At 41.3% G+C, this 15,928-nt stretch overlaps 1 protein-coding gene across 5 annotated transcripts in view; it reads left to right on the top strand.

Annotated features, from left to right (window-relative positions):
- Positions 1 to 15,546, top strand: part of LOC132209490 (protein JTB-like) — a 31,927-nt gene extending 16,381 nt beyond the window's left edge. For all 5 annotated transcript variants that reach the window (XM_059644667.1, XM_059644664.1, XM_059644663.1 and 2 more), the window contains 3 exons: positions 7,757 to 7,842; positions 10,895 to 10,968; positions 14,836 to 15,546. In XM_059644667.1, the coding sequence (XP_059500650.1) occupies positions 7,757 to 7,842; positions 10,895 to 10,968; positions 14,836 to 14,992 (317 nt within the window). In that variant the 3' untranslated portion in view covers positions 14,993 to 15,546. The remainder of the gene's footprint in view (positions 1 to 7,756; positions 7,843 to 10,894; positions 10,969 to 14,835) is intronic.
- Positions 15,547 to 15,928: the final 382 nt, after the last annotated feature.

Raw genomic sequence — 15,928 nt, 5'->3', positions numbered from 1 at the left:
TAAAATGTGAGGCTGGATGAACACAGCAGGCCCAGCAGCATCTCAGGAGCACAAAAGCTGACGTTTCGGGCCTAGACCCTTCATCAGAGAGGGGGATGGGGTGAGGGTTCTGGAATAAATAGGGAGAGAGGGGGAGGCGGACCGAAGATGGAGAGAAAAGAAGATAGGTAGGGAGGGGATAGGTCAGTCCAGGGAAGGAAGACAGGTCAGGGATGAGGTTAGTAGGTAGGAGATGGAGGTGCGGCTTGGGGTGGGAGGAAGGGATGGGTGAGAGGAAGAACAGGTTAGGGAAGCAGAGACAGGTTGGACTGGTTTTGGGATGCAGTGGGTGGAGGGGAAGAGCTGGGCTGGTTGTGTAGTGCAGTGGGGGGAGGGGACAAGCTGGGTTGGTTTTGGGATGCGTTGGGGGAAGGGGAGATTTTGAAGCTGGTGAAGTCCACCTTGATACCATTGGGCTGCAGGGTTCCCAAGCGGAATATGAGTTGCTGTTCCTGCAACCTTCGGGTGGCATCATTGTGGCACTGCAGGAGGCCCGTGATGGACATGTCATCTAAAGAATGGGAGGCGGAGTTGAAATGGTTTGCGACTGGGAGGTGCAGTTGTTTATCGCGAACCGAGCGGAGGTGTTCTGCAAAGTGGTCCCCAAGCTTCCGCTTGGTTTCCCCAATGTAGAGGGAGCCACACCGGGTACAATGGATGCAGTATACCACCTTGGCAGATGTGCTGGTGAACCTCCTGCTTAATATGGAAGGTCATCTTGGGGCCCGGGATAGGGGTGAGGGAGGTGGCGTGGGGGCAAGCGTAGCATTTCCTGCGGTTGCAGGGGAAGGTGCCGGGTGTGGTGGGGTTGGAGGGCAGTGTGGAGCGAACAAGGGAGTCACGGAGGGAGAGTGGTCTCTCCGGAAAGCAGACAAGGGTGGGGATGCTGGAGAGACCACTCTCCCTCCGTGACTCCCTTGTTCGCTCCACACTGCCCTCCAACCCCACCACACCCGGCACCTTCCCCTGCAACCGCAGAAAATGCTACGCTTGCCCCCACACCTCCTCCCTCACTCCTATCCCGGGCCCCAAGATGACTTTCCATATTAAGCAAGAGGTTCACCAGCACATCTGCCAAAGTGGTATACTGCATCCATTGTACCCGGTGTGGCTTCCTCTACATTGGGGAATCCAAGCGGAGGCTTGGGGACCGCTTTGCAGAACACCTCCGCTCGGTTCGCGATAAACAACTGCACCTCCCGTCGCAAACCATTTCCACTCCCCCTCCCGTTCTTTAGATGATATGTCCATCGTGGGCCTCCTGCAGTGCCACAATGATGCCACCCGAAGGTTGCAGGAACAGCAAGTCATATTCCGCTTGGGAACCCTGCAGCCCAATGGTATCAATGTGGACTTCAAAATCCTCCCCTCCCCCCACCGCATCCCAAAACCAGCCCAGTTCGTCCCCTCCACCCACTGCATCCCAAAACCAGTCCAACCTGTCTCTGCTTCCCTAACCTGTTCTTCCTCTCACCCATCCCTTCCTCCCACCCCAAGCCGCACCTCCATCTCCTACCTACCAACCTCATCCCACCTCCTTGACCTGTCCGTCTTCCCTGGACTGACCTATCCCCTCCCTACCTCCCCACCTATACTCTCCTCTCCACCTGTCTTCTTTTCTCTCCATCTTCGGTCCGCCTCCCCCTCTCTCCCTATTTATTCCAGAACCCTCACGCCATCCCTCTCTCTGATGGGTCTAGGCCTGGAACGTCAGCTTTTGTGCTCCTGAGATGCTGCCGGGCCTGCTGTGTTCATCCAGCCTCACACTTTATTATCTGATTGTACTGATCCTGTTTTTCCTAGCTTTCGGTCTATAGTTTTGGATAACGTTGTCTCTATCTAAATACTGCTTAAATGATATGAGAGTTTGAGTTGGAGGTGGGGAGGAGGTGGAGGTGGAAGCAAGGAAGAAATTCTCATCTCTCCTCTTCACTTCCTACTTTTGTGATAAATCTGTGCCCCTTGTTATTGACCCCTCTACTAATGGGGAAAAGTGCCACCTTTATCTATGTTCCTTCTCATCTTACAAACATCTAACAGGTCCCTTTAATCTTTCCTGCTCCTTTCCTGCTCCAGTGGAAAAAAAACTCGGCCTATCCAATCTTTGTGCATAGCTCAGACACTCCAACCCAGGCAGCATCCTGGTACATTTTCTCTGTATCCTTTTGAGTACAATCGCATCTTTCCCATAACGTGAACAGAACTACATGCAGTATTCGAGTTGTGAACTGACTAGCATTTTATATGTATTTCCAGTATGAAGTCCGCACTCTTGTATTCTATGCCTTGGCTAATAAAGGCAAGTATCCCATACACCTTTTAATCGCTATCTATCTGCCCTGCTACCTTCTGGCATCAATGGAATATGTACACCAAGGTCCTACTGGCCTCCAATGTTTTTCCAGAGTCTTATTATTCATGGTGTATATTCCGTCCCTTTAGGGTTCTTTGTATAACTTTCCCAACACTAAAGTTAGACTGACTTGGATTTGAAAATTACTGCCAAAGCCCCTGATATCTCCTCGGTTGCCTCCCTCAACAGGCTGGGGCCTGCAGTTTTATCCACTTTTAAGGCTGCTAAATCCACTAGTGCTTTCTTAGTGCTCCTTTCTTCTGATATCTCATGATATTCCACCCTGATGTCTTTAGCTGTGTCTTCTTTTTCATTGTGAAGACTGATTCTAGTCATTTTATTGATTGTGTCCACGACTTCACTGATTACCAGTTACCTGAAGGGCACGACTATTTCCCTAGTTCTCTTGCTCTGTCTATTTGAAAAACTCCCCCGTGCTCTCCATTTGTCTACCTACCAATACTTTTTCGTCTTTGCTTTCCGAATTTCAAATTTTAAGTTCTGCCCCTCTGCACTCCTTATACTGTTCCAAGGACTCTGTGTTTAAACCCTTGGTATCAATCATGAACTCCTCTTTGTTTCCCTTAGTCATCACCTGGTAAGTCTCATTGCATCTAGGATTCTCTGGCCTCAGTCCCACCCATTGTCTTTAGAGGGAAACAAATGTAACCTGTAGAACGTAGAACAGTACATCGCAGGAACAGGCTGTTTGGCTCACAGTGATGTGTGCCAAACACGGCACCAAATTAAACTAATCCCTTCTGCCTGACCACATCCCTCCATTCCTTGCTTATTCATTTTAAATCTGCACCCATTTATTCCCCATTGTTTTACAAGTAGGAACAATATACCCTCATACTGAATCCAGACCTCTTCTTTATGACTTTGTAAACTTCTCAATATCATCTTAATCATCTTCGCTCCAAGCAAAACCATCCCAACCCCTTTAATCTATCTTCATACTGAAGTTCTCCCCCTAGAATATTCTTAAATCTTTTCTACATTCTCTCTAATATGTTCACATCCTTTGCCGTCTGGCACCCAAAAAACTGCACACAATACTCCACCTGAGGTTCTTCCCAAACGCCCAAGAATGACAACCATCCCTGACTGTCCCAACTGTGCCCCAGCAGATTTGGACCAAAAGCCCCTTTAAACAGCGTATTGTATCTGCCTCCACTACAACCCTGGCAGTGTGGCCAGGCACCTGCCATTCTGCACTTTGTTTTTTTTTTAAAAAAACAGGAACTTTCCCTTCATCTCCTTTTGAACCTTTCGCCCTCTACCTTTAAATGCATTCCCTCTAGTATTAGACAATTCAATTCTGGGTAAAAGATTCTGACAGTCAACCCTGTCCATGCTTTTCATAATTTTGTAAATTACCATTAGGGCTCTCCACTGCCTCTGCTGCTCCAGAGAAGAAAATCCTATTTCTCCAGCCTTTCCTTTATAGTTCGTATTCTCTAGTCAAGGCAGCATCCTGGTAAACCTCTTCTGCACCCTCTCTAAAGCTTCCACATCCTTCCTGTAGGGGGTTGACCAGAATTGAACCAAACATGCTATATGCATTCTTTGCCACCCTATCTACTTGCGTGGCCACTTTCAGGGATTTATGGACTAGGACCTCAAGTTCTCTTTGCGCATCAATACTATTAATGGTCCTGCCACTAACAGTATAGTTTCTCATAACATATGATCTCCCAAAGTCCAGTACCTCTCACTTGCCTGGATTAAACTCCATCTGCCATTTCCCTGCTCGTATCTGCAACTGATCTATGTCCCGCTGTATCCTTTGACAACCTTCTACACACTGTTCACAATTCCACTGATCTTTGTCAACTGCAAACTTACTAACCCACCCATCGCCATTTTCATCCAAGTCATTAAAATATAAATAAATCACTAACTGCCGAGATCCCAGTATGGATCCCTACAGAACACTGTAGTCACAGACCGGGAGCTACTAAAACACCCTTCCACCACTACCCTCTGTTTTCTATGGGCAAGCCAATAATGAATTGAAACATGGATCCTGTGCATCTTGACCTTCTGAATGAACTCCTGTGAGGAACGTAACCAAGAGCCTTGGTAGAAAAATCCATGTAAACAATATCCACTGCTCTACCCTCATTGATCACCCTCGTCACCTCCCCTGGAAAAATCAATCAAGTTAGTAAGGCATGACCTGCCCCGCACAAAGCCATGGTGACTGTCCCTAATTAAGCCATGCTTTTCCAAATATGCATTAATCCTATCCTTTGGAATCCTTTCCAATAGTTTCCAGACCACCGATATGACACTCCCTGGTCTATAATTTCCTGAATTATCACTATTTCCATTCTTGAACAGGCGTACTTTAGCATTTCTCCCTTGAATACCTCCCACTGCCCTAATTACAGTTTTGCAAGTAGCTGCTCCCAGTCCACTTGGGCCAAATTATACTGTTAATAGTGTGTAATTTGAAAGACAACCTGCAAATGGCAGTGTTCCTATGAACCTGTTTCTCATGTCACAAGCTTTTGGCATAGTCATGACAAGTTGCTGCAATGCATGCTGTAAAGAATTTGAACTGCAACCATAGTCTCTCCAGCAATTTCACACTGTATTTTCGTGTGTGATGGGTCAATCCCGTATACTGCTTTTATCATGGATGGTGTCCGTTCCAATGACCTTTATAACAGAGACTATCTATCACATCCTGACTTGTGCCTTTTAAAAGTCAGGAATTCACCAGTTGGAAATACGAATAACAAATATAAGGGAGCAAAATAACCTAAAGCTCTCACCAAGTCTCTCACTATCTAAATGTGCACTTTTTTTTAATCAAAATTCTGGAATTTCTTACTGACTGCATTACCGGAGGACTTCCATCACACAGACTTAAGTAAAACCCCATGATCATCTTGTAAGCTGTTGGAAATGGGTAATAAATACTGGCCTTAGCTGCAATACCCATATCTTTAAACTTTTAAGGTTTGCTTTCTTGCATGATCGAGGTTTTTTATGATCAAGGTTTTTGACTAGTGATTTTAGTTTGATCAATTGTGCTTTTGATGTACAAAAGCATGTCAAAGCAATTGCACGTAAAGTAAATTGAACTTGAATAACTATTATGGATTTAACATTAGTATTTTAATGTGGATTTGTGAATGTGTTAGCTGGTATTTTTTTAAATTTCCAACTTAGTCCAATTCTGACCTTGATCACAAGAAATTATAGACTATAAATATGTTGATTTTTCTGTTCGCGAAAGAAAAGACTTGATTCATTTCGTACAATCTTGTTCAAATTTATTCATCCTAATTCAGGCGTCTATTGAGGAAAGAAAATGATAGTTAATATCAATTCACTAGAGTCAGATGCCAGTCTTTGTAGAGTAGTAGTCCAGATTTTTTATTTTCCTGCTCCTGGAAAAAGTATTTAATTTCTGCTTTGTGCCTTTATTCTAATATTCTCCAGCCACTGACTACCTGACATGAGAGATCACGGAAATATATATTGTTCAGTATTTTTAAACAGTGGCTGTGCTGGTTCACTAAATATTTTGTACCACTGGACTGATCCAAAAGACAAATTTTACTTTTTAGAATTTTATAATGTGATCAAAAAACAAAACTGATTTTTTACGAGGAAATAAGGACTAGTAAAGGTTCTGGATGTGAGTTTGCTCGCTGAGCTGGAAGGTTAGTTTTCAGACGTTTGGTCACCATTCTAGGTAACATCATCAGTGAGCCTCTGACAAAGCGCTGGTGTTATGTCCCGCTTTTTATTTATCTGGTTAGGTTTCCTTGGGTTGGTGATGTCATTTCCTGCATTGGTGATGTCATTTCCTGTTCTTTTCTCAGGGGTTGGTAGATTGATTTGGAGCCAATGCGTTTGTTGATGGAGTTCTGGTTGGAATGCCATGCTTCTAGGAATTCTCGTGCGTGTCACTGTTTTGGCTTGTCCTAGGATGGATGTGTTGTCCCAATCAAAGTGGTGTCCTTCCTCATCTGTATGTAAGGATACGAGTGATAGTGGGTCATGTCGTTTTGTGGCTAGTTGATGTTCATGTATCCTGGTGGCTAGCTTTCTGCCAGTTTGTCCAATGTAGTGTTTGTCACAGTTCTTGCAAGGTATTTTGTAGATGACGTTTGTTTTGTTTGTTGTCTGTCTAGGGTCTTTTAAGTTCATTAGCTGCTGTTTTAGTGTGTTGGTGGGTTTGTGGGCTACCCTGATGCCAAGAGGTTCGAGTAGTCTGGCAGTCATTTCGGAAATGTCTTTGATGTAAGGCATAACATTCACAAAAGAGGAGGAAAACAACAACAAACTGCCATTCCTAGATGTCACAGTAGAACGAACAGCCAATGGGGAACTTCAAACCAGCGTCTACAGGAAAACAACACATACAGACCAAATACTGAACTACAGGAGCAACCATCCCAACACCCACAAACGAAGCTGCATTAGAACATTATTCCAACGAGCCACCACACACTGCAGCACAGAGGAACTACGAAGAGCAGAAGAAAATCACCTATACAGCGTATTCAAAAAGAATGGGTACCCTATGAACACAGTCCGCCGATTCCTCAGCAATAAACCCAAACAGACAAAAAGGGCTCAGAAACCATAACCACTCTCCCCTACATCAACGACATTTCCGAAATGACTGCCAGACTACTCGGACCTCTTGGCATCAGGGTAGCCCACAAACCCACCAACACACTAAAACAGCAGCTAATGAACTTAAAAGACCCTATACAGACAACAAACAAAACAAACGTCATCTACAAAATACCTTGCAAGAACTGTGACAAACACTACATTGGACAAACTGGCAGAAAGCTAGCCATCAGGATACATGAACATCAACTAGCCACAAAATGACATGACCCACTATCACTCGTATCGTTACACACAGATGAGGAGAGACACCACTTTTGATTGGGACAACACATCTATCCTAGGACAAGCCAAACAGAGACACTCATGAGAATTCCTAGAAGCATGGCATTCCAACCAGAACGCCATCAACAAACGCATTGATTTGGAGCCAATCTACCATCCCTGAGAAAAGAACAGGAAATGACATCACCAATGCAAGAAATGACATCACCAACCCAAGGAAACCTAACCAGATAAATAGAAAGCGGGACATAACACCAGTGCTTCATTGGAGGCTCACTGATGATGTTACCTAGAATGGTGACCAAATGTCTGAAAACTAACCTTCCAGCTCAGCGAGCAAACTCTCACATCCAGAACCTCAACCTGATCTGCAAATCTTCTCACAACTCGCTAACTAGTAAAGGTAATATGACATTGCAAAGCTTGATTTTATGAATTTTACATTTGAATTTTTTAAAATTTACTATTAAACAGCAAGTATTTCACAGTCGAGGCCTTGCTGGGAAAAAGAAGAATTCAGCATTATAAGAGAATGTACTCCGTGTCATGATTATGAAAAGGTACTGTGTGCATGCAATAAATGGTTGCATGTAATTTATGAATACTTTATGCTTGCATTGAGAAATTAGAATTTCTTTTAAAGATTGGAAAAATCATTTACGTTGATATTAAATAAAATAGATGAGGCATTTATTTGCTGTGTTTGATAATCATGGTAACCCAGAGCACAAACTATGTTGTCAGTGTGGTTTCATTAGTAGTTGGGAAATTGCACAGAATAACAATATGTTGTGCGTTCAATGAAAATTCAAGAATATTATTTCTACTTGCTACCCCTTATTTATGCTCCTACTTATAATTTTAAAGTATGCCAAAAGCCTGTGTCCTCTTCCACTCAATTGTATGAATATTTTCTAAATGCCCTGCCATTTCATCCTAGTATTTTCCCTACCATTGTTGTTAAGCTAATGAGTCTATAGTTCACCATTAATTGATCCTGCCTCAGTCGCGGTGTACTTCTGAAAATCCATTTTTGTTTTTCGCGTCTTTATGCTTTATTTCTTGCTAGTTTCTTCTTTTTCTCTCTGTCAATGTGTTTATTTGGTCATTTGTTTGTATGTTAAGATTTGAGGTTGTTTAGAATTCAACAAACAAATCATGAACAGGCCCCAAGATGACTTTCCACATTAAGCAGAGGTTCACCTGCACATCTGCCAATGTGGTATACTGCATCCACTGTACCTGGTGTGGCATCCTCTACGTTGGGGAAACCAAGCGGAGGCTTGGGGACCGCTTTGCAGAACACCTCCGCTCGGTTCGCAATAAACAACTGCACCTCCCAGTCGCAAACCATTTGCACTCCCCCTCCCATCTTTAGATGACATGCCCATCATGGGCCTCCTGTAGTGCCACAGTGATGCCACCTGAAGGTTGCAGGAACAGCAACTCCTATTCCGCTTGGGAACCCTGCAGTCCAATGGTATCAAGGTGGACTTCACCAGCTTCACAATCTCCCCTTCCCCCACCGCATCCCAAAACCAGCCCAGTTCATCCCCTCCCCCCACTGCACCACACAACCAGCCCAGCTCTTCCCCTCCACCCACTGCATCCCAAAACCAGTCCAACTTGTCTCTGCCTCCCTAACCTGTTCTTCCTCTCACCCATCCCTTCCTCCCACCCCAAGCCGCACCCCCATCTCCTACCTACTAACCTCATCCCACCTCCTTGACCTGTCCATCTTCCCTGGACTGACCTATCCCCTCCCTGCCTCCCCACCTATACTCTCCTCTCCACCTATCTTCTTTTCTCTCCATCTTCAGTCCGCCTCCCCCTCTCTCCCTATTTATTCCAGAACCCTCACCCCATCCCCCTCTCTGATGAAGGGTCTAGGCCCGAAACGTCAGCTTTTGTGCTCCTGAGATGCTGCTGGGCCTGCTGTGTTCATCCAGCCTCACATTTTATTATCATGGATTCTCCAGCATCTGCAGTTCCCATTATCAATGAACAGGAGTAGTGCATTTGGCCATTTGAGCCTGTTCTGATTATTAATAATCACAAAGCTGATGTGACAGTGATCTCAACCCCCCTTTCATTTCAATGCACATCGAAGATCAAGATGAGGAATTTCTTTTGAGGGTAGTGAACCTGTGCGTTTCTTTACTGTGGAGGGCGAAGAAGTTGGGGCACTTATTCAAGCCTGAGATCAGTAAAAATTTTAATCAGTAAGGGATTTGAGCATGGGGAAAAGGCAAGAATCTGGAGTTGATGACTATTAGGTTTAATGGTGAAGAAGACTCAATGGGCTTAAAGGCCTCCTGCACTGCTGCTTTTTGTCTTCTCGTAACCGCTGATACGCTTTGACTTCCTTGTTAGCCAAGAATGAATTCATCTATGTGTTCCTTGGAAATATTTTATGACTGTTCCTCTACCACTCAGGAAGAGAGTTCACCATGACCTGTGGAGAAAAAATCTCCTGATCTTAAAATAGAAGCAAAGTTCCTTTTATTAAATTGTGCCTTAGTTCTGTCTCTTCCAACAAGAGGAACATCCTTTTAACATCTATAATGTTAAATCCACTCAAAGTATTACATGTTTCAGTAAGATCAGCTTTTATTCTTCTAAACTCCAACTCACTCAACATTTCCTCATAAGCCCTTTGTCCTCGGAATCTTGAGTGAACCTTCTTTGACCTGCTTCTAATGAAGTTATATTCTTTTCTAAGTAAGAGCTCAAATTGAAACACTGTGCTCCAATTTTGTTCTCACCAGAACTGACTAGTTTGTAGCAAAACAACACCTACCTTTTATGTTCCCCATGCGGCTTTCAAAACAAATAATCGCCTTTATAAAAAAAAATGCTGTACCTGCAAATTAACTTTGTGCTTCATGTACCAGGACAGACCCCATTGTTCTGAAATATTTCTCCATTTAACTCATGTGTTCTAAATTTTTCTTACTAAAGTGGATGAGTTCACATTTCACCATATATTCATTCTCCAAATTGTTGTCTATTTGTTTATATCCTTTGACATCACCCTCTTAGCTTGTCCTCCTACCTACCTTTGCAACATCAGCAAATTTAGCAACCATACATTTTAAACCCTTCATACAATTAATTTGTAAATTTGTGAGGACTCGGCACTGATCCCTGTGATAATCCTCTTGTTACATTTAGCCAATCTAAAAATTACCTATTTATGCCTAGTCTCTTTCTTGTTAGCTAACCAGTTCTTTATTTGTGCCAATAATACAGTCTCGGCTTCAGGTAATGCGACAAAAATTGTGCATAGTGTTGCAAGTGTGGTCTTGGCAAGGCCCTATACAATTGCAGTAAGACATCCCTGCTTCTGTACTTTAACCTTCATAGTGGGAAGATTCGTGAATCATTTTACTGCCTTCACCTGCACCTCCATGCTTGATTTTTCACAACTAGTGTAGAAAGGCACCCAGGACTCATTTTGCACCTCCTTCTTTCCCAATCTGTCTTGGATAAGAGTTTCCCAGATAGCTTGTGTTGATATAGTAAACTGTCCTTGTCGCCTTTATGTTTTAACAAATACTCCTGATTGTAACTCGTTACTGTTACTCAATTTATTTTTTTAACCTTTTGCAGACTGTGCACATGGAATGTACATTTACTGGATTTGTCGAAGAAGTAAAGTGTATATCAGACCAAAGGTATAGGAGGTAAGATAAACTTTGAAGTCAGTCCATTAGTACGCGTTTATTTTAAAGTGTTGGTGACATTGGAAAGGACAGATTTTTCACTAAATACTGAATTACTTTTTGGGGAAGGAAAATCAGTACTTCCATTTAATAGCAGGGTGGATTCACTCAGAAACAAAAATGAAGTTTGCCTTTCTGTTTGTTTATACTTCACTTGTAACTTTGTGATTTCTCCATTTGAATTGTTTGCTATCTTTTTAAGTAACATTCTGTGTACCCATGTATGAACACTGTCTATTTTATAGTTGCCTCTTTTTAATGGCCATCTTTGGCATATATTTTGGGTTGTTTGGGATCATGTAGTTGCCCTGTCTCCACTTCTAACTATAGACGTTTTTTGATCAAAAATGCACTTCATTGCATTTATTCCGGATCCATAGTATTGGAGAAGGCTGATGGTAATGGAGCAGATTTGATCTTTAAAATGATTTGGGGATGCAAGTTCTGTGTAGATTTTTAGGACATAGACTGCAAATTTATTAGTACTTAATGCTTAGTGTGATGAAAGATGGATTTTGTTTTGTTTTTGGAGTTTGGATTTTACACTAATGGCTAATGGTGTTCATCTAGTTTTATGAAGGTGTTTAATAATTAACTGGGTCGTCTTTCCAGAATCGTGGTTTTAAAGCAGTGTGAAGTGGTGAGTCTGTTTGGGATGCACTTCAGACAGTTTTGTGTGGACTTGTTGGGCCAAATTGTCTGTTTCTTCACTGTAGGAACTCTATGGAGATTGATTTTTAACTGAGGGGGGAAAAACCCCAGAGATTGGAAACCATTTGGGCAGTTCAAAGACATGATTGAGGTCAGGTAGAAGTATAGTTTCTGGCGGAAAAATGAGCTTGTTCAGAGCAGTTAAGGAACGAAGTTACCTCAGTAAAAGAGTTTAGTTAGTCACGCTTCCAGATTAGAAGTATTTAGTTAGAAATCTGCATTGGTAATTTCAAAAACTGAGCAAACCTAAGCTCTAATTTGTTAGCATATGCTCGAGGTGGAAATCTCCCGAACTTGAGAGGCAAGAACTAAGAAGGAACAGTTGAGTCAAAATCTATGGATTTGGTAGGGAAGGGATTTATCTGGATTTTTATTACAAAGTGATAGTTGTAGGTAGTAGATGGGATTGTATTTGGCCACGTGTTTCAAAACTGTTCAAAATGGTTATATTTAGCTTGGTTTGGCATTCAATGGTGTTACCATCACTCATCACCCTGGGGGTTTATCATTGACCAGAAACTCAACTGGACTCACCACATAAACACTGGCTACAAGAGCAGGTCGAGGCCAGGAATATTGTGATTCTCTAAAGCTTATCTACCATCTCCAAGGCACGAGTCAGGAGTATGATGGAATATTGCTCACTTGCCTGGATGGGAGCAGTCCCAACAACACTCAAGAAGCTTGACACCAGCCAGAACAAAGCAACTAGTGCTTGACTGGCACTACATTCACAAGCATCTATTCCTCCCTCCTCCAACGCTCAGTAGCAGCTGTGTGTGCTATCTACAACGCACTGCAGAAATTCGCCAAAGATACTTGGACAGCACCTTCCAAACCTACCGTTTCCATCTCAAAGGACAAGGGGAGAAGACAAATGCGAACAACCACAACCCTCTAGTTCTCCTCCTTGCCATTCACCATCCTGACTTGGAAATATATTGCCGCTCATTCATTGTTGCTGGAATCCTGGAATTCCCTCCCTAATGGCATCGTGGTACAACCCAGAGCAGGTCAACTGCAGTGGTTCAAGGCGGCAGCTCATCACCTTCTCAAGGGCAGCTAGGTACCAGCAATAAATGCTGGCCAGCCAGTGATGCCGATATCCCAAAAATGAATTTTAAAACTATATTAAATCAAATTGTTTAGGTTGAAATTTTGTTTTTGCTTCATTGTTATAACTGCATTAATTTCCATCATGACTTATTTAACTTGCTTAAAATGCAAATGTAAAGAGGCAAAGGGAAGCATAAGTGATAGCATGTTTTCTTAAGTCCATATTTTTTAAAAAATCACTAATGTTTGAATTCAACTTGTGGTTTTTTTATTAGATTTAAAAATTAAGTGGCTGTTATATTAACTCAGTTGGTAAACTTGGACCATGATCAACTAAATTAACTAGCTGGAAAATTTGTAGCTGAAATTAATCTCAAGGGAGAAGAAAATCAATGTATTTCCAGGGCTTTGGGGAAAGGCAGAGGACTGAGTGCTGTCAGACACAACGAGCCAATTGATCTCCTGTGGTGTAACCATTCTATGAATTCATATTTCACATTATTGAAATTCTCAATTCCATTTTAGTACATAAAATATTTATGGTTTAGTATATGGGGGAATAATCTGAAAATACATGTTTGTGAAATATATAAAAAGATTTTCCATTGCGCTTTTGTATACTGTGGATTAACACTTTTTCATGGTTACACACACCTAATCATTTTGGATGCAAACTTTTAATTGTTCCCTTGTCCTGGAGGAGCAAAAGTTGTGGAATTTGTTTTAGGATATAGAATGTCTACTGACCACACTTTAATTCTACAGGAAGAATGTACTGTATCTGACTTTATAAATTTGGATCATGGCAGAAGTGCTTGAACCAAAAACACAAGAATATATTGGGCATTAGAGTAGATCTTGTGAACTGGCTGCCATTTCATTATCTCTTACAGTGTCTTTGACTTATTGCGTGGGTGTCATGCTGATGCTAAAGACGTTTGGGAGTTGTTCAGTTTGTTTAATGACATTTAGTTCTACTTCCACTGCCACACAATTCTACTTCTCCAACACCCCAGTTCTGGATGAGCTGAAGCTTTCGCTGACTGAAGATAGAACTGTTACATTCGGCCCTTGCTACAAACTCCATTCCCAGCCACAGCTTCCACATATCTTCTGGTCACTGCCTGTTGCTGAACCAGTCTGTTTTTAATCATTGTCATGTTTCATCCAGCTTCGGATCTTTATTTCAAGTGAAATAATGAATACCTTTTTTTAAAATATTGTTCCTGTCTGCTTCTGCATTAGTCAAAGTGCTGAAAACTTCATCTATGCTTTTGTAACCATTCGGAACTCTCCTGGTCAGCTTTCCTTTTTCTTACTCTTCACAAATGAGCTCCTCAAGTTCTGCTTCTGCTCTAACTTACTTGAAATCCTCTTTACCTATCACCTTTCCGTTTGCTGACTAAGGTATTCCCTCCACCCCAACTCCTTTCCATTATTCACAATCATTCCTTCAGCAGTTCAAGCTCTGGAATTTCTTCCCTAATCCTCCGCCATTCTATTTTAATGTACTCTTCAAAATCTGGATCTTTGTCCAAGAATTTATTCACCTATATTTAGTAGCTGCTCCTGCAGATTTCTGTTAATCTTTGTCTGCATTCCTTTAAAGCATCTTTGTATTTTTTTAAATTATGTTGAAAACACCACATAAAAGCTGTTGTGGAAGCATTATTCCCAGCAAGCTGTAACAACATTAGGCTGATTTTGTGACTTCAGCTTGTTAGCCGTTTTCAGATTATGTAAGGGGCAAATGTAGACATTGCCTCTTGTGACTAATCAGAGAATTTATGTGAGACTGTGTTTTAAGATGTACTGCAGGAATTGATACCTCATTTTTAGGCTGTTTCCACTTTTGGGGTTCAGTTGTTTGATCCCTATGAAATGTATTAAACCGCTGCCTATCTTTTATCTTCTAAAATTTGTACTTTTATAAAGAATTCAAAGTCAATGCTCTGTTTCATTTTGCCAGTAGATCTTAATGTTGGCTAAAGGAAGTTGTCTAAAGTATATATTAAGTTTTAATTTCTAATTAATGTTACTTTCACCTCTACCTCTTTCTAGCTGTCGTTCAGTTGAAATGGAAGAACTGAAGTTCTGGAAGTTTGAAGGAATTATGGTTTTGCTGGGGGTAATCTTTGCTATTATTGTTATGTTTAGACAAAGAACCCTAGATAGACGTGCAGAACAAAAGGTGCAACGACAACTTGGTGTGATTTAATTACTTCGTAACTTTACTGATGTTTGAAAGTTTTTTGGAGAGAAAGAATACCTTGCTTCTGAATTAACTTTTCCTTATGTTGATTCTCAACGTTGTGTTCATTCTAAAAAATCTGACCCATATACATTGCAGAAATGCAACAATTCACATTTTTGTTTTCCTTCAAGTATTGTCAATTTCCAGATGATTATAAACATTGATGTAATTATATAGCAAAGCCACTACTAGTTACACAATGTACAATATTTATTGACAAAGTTGTTGTAATATAAACTCTATTTATATAGAAAATTAATAAAATAGTTTGCAATTCTGTTCGTATTGTTTTGTCTTGTTTTTACAAGATGTCATTTGAAGCAACACTTTCTTCTGTATAAAACTGCTGAAATTGGGCATCGGCACTGATTTGCAATTCTTGTACCGTGTAAAGTTTTTTTTTGTACTGAACAACTTTGTATTCCTTTCTCACTGTGCTTACCTCAGCAGGAATGTAATTTAAATGTTGTTGTAAAACACAATTTTGAATGTGTATATGTTGTCTCTTGGGTCTTGTTTGTGTGGAATAAAGTTGTTAAAGTTCTCAGGTTTTGAGAAATTTCTGTGTAGATAATGAGAAGTAAAACTAAGTGTTGGGTCTTGCCCAGAAAAACAAGCTTTATTTTAAGCTTTTTTTGAAAATGTTTTACTTATCTATTTTTTGCATTTTGTCTCTAACTAAAGTCAGTAATTCCTGCATAACTGATTAATCGTGTTGAGAACAATCAAGGTGTACATATTGTAGAATATTATTTAAATTGAAAGTGACCTGTTTGTCCTCGTAGGAACATAGAAACGTAGAAACGTAGGTTTTCGTACTAAGAGTACACCATTTTTGGTTCTTTGATCCTGCTCCACTATTCAATAGGATCTTTGTTGAATTGGTTCTGGTATTAACAT

Source organism: Stegostoma tigrinum, chromosome 3 (genome assembly GCF_030684315.1).
Source record: "Stegostoma tigrinum isolate sSteTig4 chromosome 3, sSteTig4.hap1, whole genome shotgun sequence".
NCBI lineage: Eukaryota > Metazoa > Chordata > Chondrichthyes > Orectolobiformes > Stegostomatidae > Stegostoma > Stegostoma tigrinum.
Note: the sequence above shows the minus strand (reverse complement) of the source record. Positions and strands in the feature narration are given on the sequence as shown.